This window comes from Gigantopelta aegis, chromosome 12 (assembly GCF_016097555.1).
Source record: "Gigantopelta aegis isolate Gae_Host chromosome 12, Gae_host_genome, whole genome shotgun sequence".
NCBI lineage: Eukaryota > Metazoa > Mollusca > Gastropoda > Neomphalida > Peltospiridae > Gigantopelta > Gigantopelta aegis.
The window spans coordinates 22,396,601-22,411,756 of record NC_054710.1 but is presented as its reverse complement, the minus strand read 5'-3'; the positions used below and the strand labels follow the sequence as shown (position 1 = coordinate 22,411,756).

The 15,156-nt window shown below is 39.7% G+C and overlaps 1 protein-coding gene across 1 annotated transcript; it reads left to right on the top strand.

The window, feature by feature from the left end:
- Positions 1–7,026: 7,026 nt before the first annotated feature.
- On the top strand, positions 7,027–14,891 carry LOC121386573 (BTB/POZ domain-containing protein 6-like). The gene is made up of 3 exons (XM_041517523.1): positions 7,027–7,106; positions 12,528–12,815; positions 13,407–14,891. The coding sequence occupies exons 2-3, from the start codon at positions 12,535–12,537 to the stop codon at positions 14,476–14,478; spliced, it is 1,353 nt and encodes a 450-aa protein (XP_041373457.1). The 5' UTR covers positions 7,027–7,106; positions 12,528–12,534; the 3' UTR covers positions 14,479–14,891.
- Positions 14,892–15,156: the final 265 nt, after the last annotated feature.

The following is a 15,156-nucleotide window of genomic DNA, read 5'->3' as shown; positions in this document are numbered from 1 at the left end:
GTAAAAACGGCGAGGTGTGTGTGGTGATTCCTACCTCGACGGGTCAGTGGTGAAATGGCATACATGTTTGTACTGAAATCAGCTCGACAGGTCGAGTCCCTTAGGTTGTACTATCCCAAATAAAATACCATAGGCGACAATGTTAAAGTGTGTGTAAGAACACTATTTACAAGATTTCAACCAAACTGTTTCCATATTAAATAGATGTTTTTACAACACCCTAGTTTTGCACAAAATTGTAGTACTTAATTGTACAGTATTCTGCCGTTTGACAGACAGACGGACACTTGGACTGTTATGTTCATAGGTGTACGGGCTCCCACTGTTGTAGAAGGGCCGACTCTGTTTTGCCTGAATTACACGAAAATGTCCGAATCGGGATAACAACATTTATTCATATTAACATTACTACAAAACAGCTATATGGGTTTGCAAACAAATCACAACGAATGTTTATATGGATCACAATTAATTTAGAGGGAGTAATGATGGAAATACATGATAAAAAGATCTCAGGTTAGCACATTTCCCCCGAATATCTCTATCGTTTTTGCCCGAATATGAGGTTTTGCTCCAGCACCGGATGTGTGTGTGTGTGTGGGGGGGGGGGGGGGGTTTACCACCTGCCCCTATTTCGTACTCTTATCGTTATGTTCATAACCATCCAAATGTCCACCTTACTCTCAAACGGTACAGTACTCTGGCTACGGTTCTCCATACGTTTCAAGCACAAAGCTACTTGACTGAGTAGTAGAGACCTACTAGTAGATGAAATAAAATTGTATATATTTATTGCACAGATAAAAAATCTCAGTTGAAAACAAACAATGAATGAATGAATGAATGTTTAACGACACCCCAGCACGAAAAATACATCGGCTATTGGGTGTCAAACTATGGTAATCGGAAAAACAAAGTGAAAAAAACAAACAGTGTCACCTTCATTAAATAATATTAGGTTTGCTAGTATAAACTGTTCGGTCAAAAGTGGGTTCACCTCAAACGTTGACTCAGCATGATGTTATATGATTAGTGCTACCAGTATATAGAGAGAGAGAGAGAGAGAGAGAGAGAGAGAGAGAGAGAGAGAGAGAGAGAGAGAGAGAGAGAGAGAGAGAGAGAGAGAGAGAGAGAGAGAGAGAGAGAGAGAGAGAGAGAGAGATTAGCATTGGCGAATCCAGCTTGAAGGGCCCTTTATACTGACTATTAATAATGTTTAAATAACCCCACTAAATTGCTCTGGAATATCAACTGATTTTCGTGTTTATATCCAATTAAGGTTTAAGCACGCTGTCCTGGGCTCTCTGTCAAGGTAGTGGGTTAGTTGTCAGCAGCAAGCATATATCAGCAGTTACACCCTTTATACAATGAGCCATGTTAGTAACCCCACCTCTTGAGTACCCACGTCAATACTACTTGTACTGCATTGCATGTTACAATTCGTTACGATAACACTGCTCTGTGTGATATTACCTTTAGTAAGTACGGTAAAAAATAGCAAATGCTTCATTAACTTCATTGTTTAAACGGGACATTCCTGAGTTTTCTGCAATTTTTAAGATGTTATCAACTAATAAAATGTTTCTGCGATTAAACTTATATATTAAATATATTATCTTGTTTAGAATATTAGTGGCTGTATATTAAACGTGTTTCTGATCGCTCTATTATTTGTACTAAGTTAATTTTCATGTTATATCCGAAAACACATTTTTTTCGTACGTACGAAATTATTTGAAGACAAAATCCAGTCTGGGCTTCCTACAAATATTAAGACGACCAGAAACGCATTGAATATACAGACATTGCCCCTGCGTGTGCATTAACCTCATCGTGGTGCAGGGGTGAACATTCTTTTATAGAATGGCCAATAAATGCACAACTCCTCGTATGAGGCACCTTGTTTGCCGTGAGGTGCAACCCGTGAAAATGGATGATGGGGTCCTGGTGATTGAGTTAGGGCATACCTGCGGGTATGACTTCTGACAATACGTCACTTTGGCTCGGAGTTCATATAGACGGGTGTTCAGGAAGGCCCGACCTGATCAATCGGCTGGTCACGTAAAGCTCGAGGGCATACAACCCTTTGGTTTGTTACATTTCCAAAGAACAAACATTGTTTCAATGGTCATATGTTTTGTTGCTCTTGGGGCGGTGGCTAGGGTCAATCAGGTGATTTATTATTTCTTATTGCCTGAGTATATCAACCATGTATCCCTGGCATGATTGTCTGCTGGTTATCCGCAGCATCATGTCCCCTTGTTGGACTCCGTGGTGGGTGGGGAGCATGAGTGATGAATTATATGAACTATATTATGGCTCAAACAACAACACTAACTTTTGATGGGACCCTGAAAAGGGTCCACACCGAAGTTTTGGACTCTTCATCATCAGATGAAGAGTCTACGACATTGTTTGTAAATAAATCCAGAGTGATTTCTTCAAAAACCTGGCCAAGGTTTCTTGTTATCGGGTCTACTGATGATGAGGCCTTGAAGAAATTGTCGCCTTTTGCGATTCAAACAGGGCTCGAAGGCTTGGCCGGCGAGCCTAAAAGTGTTAAGAAATTAAGGGGTGGCTCATTGTTGGTCGAATGCTCAACAGAGAGTCATAGAGACAGACACACACAGGGAGAGATACGTACAGGGAGAGACAGAGACACAGGGAGAGAGATACGTAGAGGGAGAGACAGGGAGACATAGAGTGAGAGGCAGTGAGAGAGGTACACACACAGAAAGAAAGGAAGAAAATGTTTTATTTAACGACGCACTCAGCACATTTTATTTACAGTTATTTCGCGTTGGAGATATGGTTAAGGACCACACAGATATTAAGAGAGGAAACCCACTGTCACCACTTCATGGGCTACTCTTTTTCATTAACAACAAGGTATCTTTTATATGCACCATCCCTCCCACAGACACAAAAGCTTGAGAGAGAAGAGATTTGAGAGAGAGAGAGGGGGGGGGGGGGTACAGAGGGGGGCGGAGCAGCAGCAGCAATTTTAACCATAGACGTATCGAGTTACCCAGCCCCATATTGAACATATATACAGAACGATAGAACATACCATCAATACACTTCTTGTACTGTATAGCATGTGGCTTTTAATTCTTTACCACAAAACTGTTTTTTGTGATGTTGCCTTTAATAAGCAATGTGTAAGTTAGGCGAAAAATAGCCGATGCTTCACCAAACGACTGTTTAATAATACACGTGTTTGACAATTCACTTGTTTGCCAAAATTATTTATTTTTCTTACATCGGTTTTCTAGTTGCATGGGAGAAAGCAACTGTTACAACATTGCTTGTGTTGATGTTGCTATGGCTACGTTGCTAATGTTAAACTTCACAAATTGAAACCCATATCAAGAACATCAGTGAAACTAAACTAGAATGAAGAAATATTTAATTTGTTATATTCGTTTTCGCGATTTAAGTTATTATTATTGTCTAAGATTCTGGCCCACAGGTAGCATGATTTAGGGAACCAATATAAATATGAAAAAAGAAGAATCCGGTTGGCGAATGGAAATGAGAAAGAAATATTTTATTTAATGACTCTTGCAACATATTTCAATTATGGTTACTAGTATATGGACATACGATTTCGGATCACATAGCAACATTTAAATTAGAGAGAAAACCCGCTGTTGCCACACCATGGGCTACTGATTTCGATTAGCAGCAAGGGATCTTTTATATGCACCATCCAACAGACAGGATAGCACATAAAACAGCCTTTGTTACACCAGCTGTGGATCACTGGCTTAAAGGAGAAGTATCGCAATGTGTCCACCAGGGTGGGGGGTCGATCCTGGAACGTTCGCGCCGGCCTTGATGGCATTGTGGTTAAGCCATCGGACATAAGGCTGCTAGGTACAGGGTTGGCAGCCCGGTATCGGCTCCCATCCAGAGCGGGTTTTAACGACTCGATGGGTAGGTGTAAGGCCACCACGCCCTCTTCTCTCTCACTAACCACTAACAATTAACAACTAACCCACTGTCAGCCCAAATAGCTGAGGTGTGCCCAGGATAGCGTGATTGAACCTTAATTGGATACAAACAGGAAAACAAGTTGAAATAAACAAATACTAAAATAGCAATATACATAATGTTTTCCAATAATGTGTTGTTTAACATCAGACAACTACACTGTGTGTGTAGGAGACGCTGTACCTGATATACCAGAGTTTTATTTCTTCATTTCTTTGCTTCAGTGTGGGGTTTTTTCTCCCATGTATGCATCTGTACAAACATCGCAACTGTTTCACTAGATAAAACCAATCAATTTGCTTCCATTTTAGGACATTAAGCAGTATATACCAAATTTGATGGAACAATACAGACAGGCATCATCTTTACATGAGTTGTGGTTCTTGACTCGGGTTTGGGGTACTTCCCATACTGTCACTTCAAATCGATACTAAACAATAAAGACGGAGGTTACTAATGAAATGCAAAACATTGAAACACTATATGTGCAATTCTTTTATTAAGTAATCTTTTTTCGCGTAATCGGCCATTTTAATTTTTAGTTCAATATTTTGAACATTCAACCGTAATTTTAACCTATTTCCTTTTCTCAAATTAGTTCCAGATGTTCAAGTACGTTACTTTAGGGAATTCCGCTACTAAAATAAACTGACAATCTTCTTTTTAACATATAGTAAATTAGTGTAACATTTGTGGTATTATTAAAGCAAAGCTTTTGCCTTTAAGGTGTAATATTTATGGATTTGTTTGCGTTATTATCATCAGAGCAGCAGCTGTTGTACTCATGTTATTAAAATCAGAGCAGCAGTTGTTGTATTCATCTTATTAACATCAGAGCAACAGCTGTTGTACTCATGTTATTAAAATCAGAGCATCAGCTGTTGTACTCATGTTATTAACATCAGAGCAGCAGCTGTTGTACTCGTGTTATTAAAATCAGAGCAGCAGTTGATGTACTCATGTTATTAAAATCAGAGCAGCAGCTGTTGTACTCATGTTATTAAAATCAGAGCAGCAGCTGTTGTACTCATGTTATTAAAATCAGAGCAGCAGCTGTTGTACTCATGTTATTAAAATCAGAGCAGCAGCTGTTGTACTTATGTTATTAAAATCAGACCAGCAGTTGTAACTATGTTATTAAAATCAGAGCAGCAGCTGTTGTATTAATGTTATTAAAATCAGAGCATCAGCTGTTGTACTCATATTATTAAAATCAGAGCAGCAGCTGTGGTACTCATGTTATTAAAATCAGAGCAGCAGTTGTAACTATGTTATTAAAATCAGAGCAGCAGCTGTTGTACTCGTGTTATTAAAATCAGAGCAGCAGCTGTTGTACTCATGTTATTAAAATCAGAGCAGCAGCTGTTCTACTCATGTTATTAAAATCAGAGCAGCAGCTGTAACTATGTTATTAAAATCAGAGCAGCAGCTGTTGTATTCATGTTATTATCATCAGAGGAGCAGTTGTAACTATGTTATTAAAATCAGAGCAGCAACTGTTGTACTCATGCTATTAAAATCAGAGCAGCAGTTGTAACTATGTTATTAAAATCAGAGCAGCAGCTGTTGTACTCATGTTATTAAAATCAGAGGAGCAGTTATAACTATGTTATTAAAATCAGAGCAGCAGCTGTTGTAAGAGTGTTATTAAAATCAGAGCAGCAGCTGTTGTACTCATGTTATTAAAATCAGAGCAGCAGCTGTTGTACTCATGTTATTAAAATCAGAGCAGCAGCTGTTGTACTCATGTTATTAAAATCAGAGCATCAGCTGTTCTACTCATGTTATTAAAATCAGAGCAGCAGCTGTAACTATGTTATTAAAATCAGAGCAGCAGCTGTTGTATTCATGTTATTATCATCAGAGGAGCAGTAGTAACTATGTTATTAAAATCAGAGCAGCAGCTGTTGTACTCATGTTATTAAAATCAGAGCAGCAGTTGTAACTATGTTATTAAAATCAGAGCAGCAGCTGTTGTACTCATGCTATTAAAATCAGAGGAGCAGTTGTAACTATGTTATTAAAATCAGAGCAGCAGCTGTTGTAACTATGTTATTAAAATCAGAGCAGCAGTTGTAACTATGTTATTAAAATCAGAGCAGCAGTTGTAACTATGTTATTAAAATCAGAGGAGCAGTTGTAACTATGTTATTAAAATCAGAGCAGCCATTGTAACTATGTTATTAAAATCAGAGGAGCCGTTTTAACTATGTTATTAAAATCAAAGCAGCAGTTGTAAATATGTTATTAAAATCAGAGCAGCAGTTGTAAATATGTTATTAAAATCAGAGCGGCCGTTGTAACTATGTTATTAAAATCAGAGCGGCAGTTGTGACTATGTTATTAAAATCAGAGCGAGCCGTTGTAACTATGTTATTAAAATCAGAGCAGCAGTTGTAACTATGTTATTAAAATCAGAGCGGCAATTGTAAGTATGTTATTAAAATTAGAGCGGCAGTTGTAACTATGTTATTAAATCAGAGCAGCAGTTGTAACTATTTTATTAAAATCAGAACAGCAGCTGTAATTTTTTTATTAAAATCAGACCAGCAGTTGTAACGATTCCAGCTCTAATACAACACTAACCCGACGTTTGTCACTAAATACCATAACATAGATCATTTGTGAGTTCTCTGACAACAAATATTTCACATATTAACCAATAAAACACACACTATGAGACGAAACCCGAGAGCACCCTCGTTTAATAACATTCTGTTTAAATATGTAGGTGTTGACCCCCCCCCCCCCCCCACCACCACCACCACCACATGTCACGACCGGTTACTGTACTTCACATTTCTTGCTTTAAGACACATGCATACATACATACATACATACATACATACATACATAATGCGTTAATATTTATGTATATAACAGTCAACCTCGACATACATACAATACAATGCTCCCAGCTAGATACGGCCCTGCTGTATATGAAACGTGTTATGTGCAAGTGTGCCTAGCTGTATATAAGTAAACTGGAGTTGTCTCGCTTAGAGCAGTTTGTTCTATACTGAAAGTAGGTCTTCCACGAAAAGTAACACGTAGCGTACCAGGAAGTATTCAGCGACAAAGCGAGACATTCGACAACTGCGAGCTAAAAGGTATTGTTTACTTTTATTTGTAAGTAATATGCTATCAGTCTGTTACTGTGTGTTGACGCTGTCGGAGCCGTTGACTAGCTGGTTATACATAATAAAACTACTAGACTAGGGCGTACTGTCAGAAGTGGGGAGGGTTTAGTAGGTCATACATGTTGCGCTCCCTTCTCTCTCTCTCTCTCTCTCTCTCTCTCTCTCTCTCTCTCTCTCTCTCTCTCTCTCTCTCTCTCTCTCTCTCTCTCTCTCTCTCTCTCTCTCTCTCTCTCTCTCTCTCTCGCTCTCTGTCTAGGATAGCTGCAGTACAACAATTTCTGTCCATAGATATTCCTATCCCACTGAAATCCGCCCGACAGGTCAATACCAGTAGGTTGCACTATCCCAAATAAAATCTCATAGGCAACAATGTTAACGTCTGCGGTTAAAGCTGCAGTCCCTGTAGTTCGAAGGGCTGTAGTAAGCTTAGTTCTTACTACGTCCGAATCTTCTTAAATACCCGTAATGTAGCTGGTTTTCAAAACGTGTGTGGCACCATGTTTCAATCGTTAAGAAAAGTATTGAGTTAACGTGCCCCGCGCACTACAGTCCCTGGGATATTTGTATTATTTAAGCATTTGGAATATATGATCCAGTTCTGTTTGGTACACATAAGATCCACCACACCGCTATCGTTATATAGGAGAGCTGGGCAGTATACCGTATATACCGTTCGGTATCGTTAGCATATCAATACTGATTTACCGTACCAAGCAAATCTCGGTACTAAAAAATGTTATCCGCTGTTTAATAAAGCAACACGAATATATCTGACGAACGCAAAATAGCTGACAAGAAAATAGAGCTGAGGGCCTTGTATTTAGATGAAATTAGCAGGTGATACTTAAGCCGAGTATACCGAAAATACCGCTCGATATCGGTATCGATACTGTATCAATACCGGATACTGTACCAATACCGAGGTAAATCACCCCCAAAATACCGATAGTGATACCGAAGCTGAAATTTCAATACCGCCCAGCTCTATATACCTAATTTCTCGCTCCAGCCAGTGCACCACGACTGGTACATCAAAGGCCGTGGTATGTGCTATCCTGTATATGGGATGGTGCATATAAAATATCCCTTGCTGCTAATCGAAAAGAGTAGCCCATGAAGTGGCGACATCGGGTTTCCTCACTCAATATCTGTGTGGTCCTTAACCATATGTCCGACGCCTAAATTGATGCAACAAAAATGAATTGAACTGAAATGAATTAACATAGCAAACATTTATTGTATCCTTTATTACCATGTGTTGGCGCAGCCGAGGTAGGGGTAGGGGTGTTGGTGTTGGGGCACGGGGGCAATGCCCGCCAATTACCCCTCCCCCCCCCCCCCCCCCCCCCCACGTCGTTTATATGTACCTAACACACTTAATATGACTAATTGACAGTGTGGGTTGCTCCTCCCTATAGGGGTTTCTCCCACACCCCTCTCCCAATATAATATATGTACTGGCTGACAGTGTGAGTTGCTCCTCCCAATACGGGTTTCTCCCACACCCCTCCCCCTATATAATATATGTACTGGCTGTCTTTAGTATCAATATTTGTCTGTTGAGTATTACACCTGTAGGTACATTCTAAGTATCTACCATAACACCTTGATTGTAATAATCTGATTGAAAAAAACCCAAACAAACAAACAAACCCCCCAAAAAACAACAACAAAAAACCCAAAACAAAACAACTTAGTAAAATGCAAGGCCGGAGAGCGGCACTCCTGTATACGAAACACAAAACAATTTTTAAATTAATTGATCTACGCTGTTATAAATCTATCATAAGCAGAAATACCAGTTTGAAAATTAGTTTCCTCTACTTTTTAATTTATGCATTGATGAAACATTTTATGTTTGAAATCAGATTTGAAAAAAGTACCAAGTTTTGTCTATGGAAAAGGAGAAAAAAATTGCCCCGTAGTCGTAACATAGCAAGTAATACATTGGCAGCCTTTGGATATATTCCGGATTCGCTAATAGTTAACTGGTTTTCTACTTTATGCTGACGATGTTTTCGAGTCCTGCATAAACATAAAAGGCTGACTGAGATTTCAGGCTAAGTTAATCACGTGATCGACTTTTCAGGAAATGTCTTTTTTTTTAAAGACGCACTCAACACATTTTATTTACGTTTATATGGCGTCGGACATATGGTTAAGGACCACACAGATATTGAGGGAGGAAACCCGCTGTCGCCACTTCATGAGCTACTATTTTCGATTAGCATCAAGGGATCTTTTATATGCACCATCCCATAGACAGGATAGCACATACCACGGCCTTTGATGTACCAGTCGTGGTGCACTGACTGGAGCAAGAAATAGCCCAATGGGCCCACTGACGGGGATCGATCCCAAACCGACCGCGTTTCAAGCAAGCGCTTTACCACTCGACTTTTCATATCTTGTTTAAGTTGTTGATACGATCGCAATGATTTGTTACCGGCCTCGGCGGTGTCCTGGTTAAGCCACGGACATAAGGCTGGTAGGTACTGGGTTCGCAGTTCGCAGCCCGGTACCGTCTCTCATCCAGAGCAAGTTTTAACAACTGATTGGGTAGATGTAAGGCTGTTACAACCTATTCTTTCTCACTAACCACTAACAACTACCCCACTGTCCTGAACAGACAGCCCAGATTGTTGAGGTGTGTGCTTAGGACAGTGTGCTTGAACCGTAACTGAATATAAGCACAAAAATAAGTTGAAATGTATAAAATGAATGTTTTGTTAAAACCTTACTTCGCTTTTAAATAAAGTGTTTTAACGAACCATTTTATAACTATTTAGATATCTATTACTCTGAAAAATTTAGTGTCGTGGTGATCATACTATCGATGATGTAATGACTTTTTTGTCTCCGTAAAATCGAAGGCAAAATGAATTTCGCTAATGCGCTTAACAAGACGAAGTTTGGAGGTACACAACGACTATGTCACTAATGCTGACAGGTTTATATCAGGTTTGGTTCGGTCAATACAACAATACAATGCTTTAGTAACCAAACGAAATACGTGCTCGCAATGCAGAGGACTGATTGAGTAGTAGGTTTAGTACTTCAGTATTTGATACGGGTGGAGAGAGAGAGAGAGAGAGAGAGAGAGAGAGAGAGAGAGAGAGAGAGAGAGAGAGAGAGAGAGAGAGAGAGAGAGAGAGAGAGAGAGAGAGAGAGAGAGAGAATATGTGTGTGTGTGTGTGTGTGTGTGTGTGTGTGTATGTGTGTGTGTATGTGTGTCATTTGGGGTTCACATAGATCCCGTGCCCCTCACCCCCGGCAGTTTAAAGTACCCGTTATAATTGCTATTTTCTGCGGGTTTCTTTTAAAACTTCATTATCCACACAATATTCAACACTAAATTGCCCTCAAAATGCGTCTCTGAACACCTTGTTTTTCCAACAGTGTCTGGGGAGCATGCCCTCGAACCCACGTACTGAATGCACCCCTTTGAGACTTTGGCTCGTTTGCCTTCAACAAACTCAACTTGCTCTTTTTAGAATGTTATGCCCCCGCCCCCACCCCATTACAAAATGCTGCATCCGCCCCTGACGACATAATAGAATGCGTTTGATTGTAATGTACGTGTTACACCACAGCATGGCTACATCTTTATCTTCTAAGTGATTTTGTTTTATAAATTACAATAAACATTCAGTGGCGTTTCCAATTGGGTTCTCAGAGGTTCAGTGACACACATCCTCGCCCATTTGAAGCGCGTCTGTGACCATCTTTGTTTTAAAATGTCGCTAGGAGCATGACTCCGAATCCTCAAACCGGCCTCGGTGGCGTCGTGGATAGGCCATCGGTCAACAGGCTGGTAGGTATTGGGTTCGGATCCCAGTCGAGGCATGGGATTTTTAATCCAGATACCGACTCCAAACCCAGAGTGAGTGCTCCGCAATGTTCAATGGGTAGGTTTAAACCACTTGCGTCGACCAGTGATCCATAACTGGTTCAACAAAGGTCATGGTTTGTGCTATCCTGCCTTTGGGAACCCCAAATAAAAGATCCCTCTCAAAATATGTGTGGTCCTTAACCATATGTCTGACGCCATATAACCGTAAATAAAATGTGTTGAGTGTGTCGTTAAATAAAACATTTCTTTCTTTCTTTCCGAATCCTCAACTGATCTCGCTTCCTTTGGGAGTTCATCTTATTTTCCAACGACAGACTCAAACATGCCGATTTTAGAATTCATTGGTGCCCCCTTAACACAATCCTGGATCCGCCCCTGAACGTTTCCCAGTGTAAAACATGGTAAAACTTCAGATGTAACAGAGTTATCCGACAAACGGTAGCGAGGGCAGGACGTAGCCCAGTGGTAGATTACCCACACCTTGTGTTTATTGTGAATTAGAACATTGATGCTATTATTAAAGATACGGTGTGAGATATGCTTATGCTATTTAAAACCAGTGCTGCAGGTGGATCTGTGATGTTAAAGTCAGATCCTTTGTTGTATATTATCAAAAAATGTAAGCTCAGTTGTTTTGTTATTAAAATCAAAGCATCCGTTGTAACAATATTATTAAAATAAGAACTGGATTTGTAACTATGCTATTAAAATAAAAACTGGATTTGTAACAATGTTATTAAAATAAGAACTGGATTTGTAACTATGCTATTAAAATAAGAACTGGATTTGTAACTATGTTATTAAAATAAGAACTGGATGTGTAACTGTTATTAAAATAAAAACCGGATTTGTAACTATGTTATTAAAATAAGAACTGGATTTGTAACTATGTTATTAAAATAAGACCTGGATTTGTAACTATGTTATTAAAATAAGAACTGGATTTGTAACTATGCTATTAAAATAAGATAGTACTTGTGACTAAGTACGTGTAATCAAATTCAGATTAGCAACAGTAGCAGCAGTTGCAGTGTGGGGCCACTAAAATATTACATGACGCTATTTTTCCTCAAAATTAGACCCCCCCTCCCGTTACGCTCCGTAACGCTAGACCATACACACCCCAACTATATTATGTAAAACTTGGAGACACCCCATCCCATTTAGGAACAAGTCATGCGATGGATGTAATATAATTTTAACTTACTCTTTTGCCATTTAAGGAAAGTGCATATCTATACACATTTCAACTCTATTTATAATCCTTATACAATATATGTATTTGCCTAACTATAACTACCTACGCTAAATATTGTTGCCGTGACAGATGTTTTATAAAATAAATAAATAAAATATAAATGATTTTAGTAATAAAGCGTGTGTTACGTTACGCTGTTACATACCTACACTCACCCACCTGTTAGAGCTTATATAATATTTGAATGGCCCCTATATGCATTTACAGACACAAGATGGCGGAGAAAAAATTAACTCCTCAGACTTAGGCTTTGTTGATTTGTTTGTACATGTATTTACAGAGACAAGATGGCGGAGAAGAAGACAGCTCGTCAGACTGCGTCGGAGTTTATTGAGAGCTGGCAGAGAGGAAAATCTCTCTCTCAAAGTCTGGTGTACGCACGTGACCACAAGATTATGTGTGACGTCACATTCAAAGTTGGTGAACAGAAGAAGTCAATCGAGGCTCACAAACTAATTCTGAGTTTACGTAGCCGCGTCTTTGAGGCGATGTTGACTGGACCCATGGCTGAGCAGGGCAGCATTGTGATCCCGGAAGTAGATCCTGATATCTTTGAAAAGTTTGTGACGTAAGAACCATATCCAATTACATATGAATACATACATTAGTGCGAATGATGCATTGTAATAGAACATTGATCGGTTGGTGCATTATATATAAATAAAACTAAACACAAAGTAAATAGTATGATATTTAATTGCAATATTAATAATGCTATAAAAATGTCGTTTTGAATGTGGGAACATACATGTATACCACACACACACACACACACACACACACACACACACACATTCTCTCTCTCTCTCTCTCTCTCTCTCTCTCTCTCTCTCTCTCTCTCTCTCTCTCTCTCTCTCTATCTGTGTCTCTCTGTGTGTGTGTGTGTCTTTCGCTGTCTGTCTCTCCCTCTGTCTGTCTATGTCTCTCTATCTCTCGCTGTTTCTCTCTCTCTCTCTCTCTCTCTCTCTCTCTCTCTCTCTCTGATAAACACACACACACACACACACACACACACACACACACACACACACACACACACACACACACACACACACACGCACATACACACACAGTTTGCTTCTTTTTTTCTTTTTTTTAAATATGGTATGCTGGTATGTTGGTTGTCTACATCAGATCAAATATAATTTTTATTCTGCAGATTCCTGTACACCGATGACGTCATCACAGATGGTAGCAATGTCATTGGCTTGTTATATATATCGAAGAAGTATGACGTCAGCACTCTAGAAGAGAAATGTCTTACATATTTAGAGACATCGATGACGTCAGAGAATGCGTGTTTCATCTTAGAACAGGCTCATATCTACGAGGAAGAAGATCTCAAAGAAAAAGCTATGAGCTGTATTAGAAACAACGGGGACGCCTCTTTGATGTCACGTGATGTTGTTCACCTGTGTCGGAGCTGTTTGAGTGACGTCATACAGTCTGACCAGCTGATAGCGACGGAGGAAACGGTGTTTGAATCTGTTCTGTCTTGGAGTGAGAGCGCATGCAGAAGTCAGTTAAGGGAGGTAACTCCACGGAACAGACGTGATGCCCTTGGAGATGCCCTGCTGCACGTTCGTTATCCATTGCTGTCTCAAACGTATTTTGTAGACAGTGTTTCACCGACAGAACTCCTGACCGAGTCTGAAGAGATAAAGATCATGAAATATTTCGTGAGACCGGACAAAGATGTGTCACCTTTCAACTCTAAACAGAGGAACAAGTCGACCACCACATGCGACAGAAAACAAAGGATTATAACTCGATTAGACAAGTCTTTGAATAGTGATTGGAAGTGCAGAGGGTTCTGCGATGATGGAATCAAGTTTTGCACCAATACAGATGCATCACTTGCAGGATTCCAGTTATACGGTGCACGCAGCAACACGTCACAAACATATGATATCAAAGCGTTCGTAACTGAAACCTCGACAGATGAACTGGTGGAAGGATCACAGATAACACAAACTGTTGTAGCTGACACTGAGACGTATGACGTGTATTTTGCACGTGCTATACAGCTGGTCAAAGATGAGAAATACAATCTGATTGTGAACATCACAGGACCAAACACACACGGAGGAGAATCTGGCAGATCCAGAGTAGATGACGGCGACTTCAGTTGTTCTTTCTTTGATTACAAGACATCAAGCCACAGCAGTAAGAGATCTAATGGCACCAGTGTTAACAGCGGACAGATTCCTGGCTTACTGTTTCTAGTTTAAGACGACATATTGGAGATGTATATTCAGGACTATCAAACTTACTGTCTGGGGTATCTCGACTGATGTTGATGCAGAACAGATCCCGTGATTGCTGAATTTGAAATTCCTATTGCATAATTATTGTTTTAATCTTCTGTCAGTGAAGAAGTCGGAACACTGAACTGCTGAACTTCGTGTGTGCTATTTAATTAACAGTCAAACGGAAATAGTATACAATACATTTATATTGCAGAATATTGAAAAAAGACTGTGGCGTACAGTTAAAAACTATCAACTGACTTTTGCTTAAAACGAATGTGTGTGTGTGTGTGTGTGTGTGTGTTTGCGTGTGTGTGTGTTTGTGTGTGTGTATGTGTGTGTGTGTTTGTGTGTGTGTGTATGTCTGTGTATGTATGTGTTTGTGTGTGCGTGTGAGTGAGTGAGTGTGTGCGTGCATGTGTGAGTGTGCGTCTGTTCGTGTGTCAGTGCATATATGTTTGTATATGCGTGCATGTGTATGTTAAAATGAAAATGATGTTTTAGTGTGTGCGTGCGTGTGTGTGCGTACTTGTGTGTGTATGTACTTGGGTGCATGTGTGCGTATACGTGCGTGGATGCGTCTGTGCGTGCATGTGTGTAAGTGTGTGTGTCAACTAGAAAACAATGTTGCCTCAGTAAATCATAAATTTCATGAGTAAG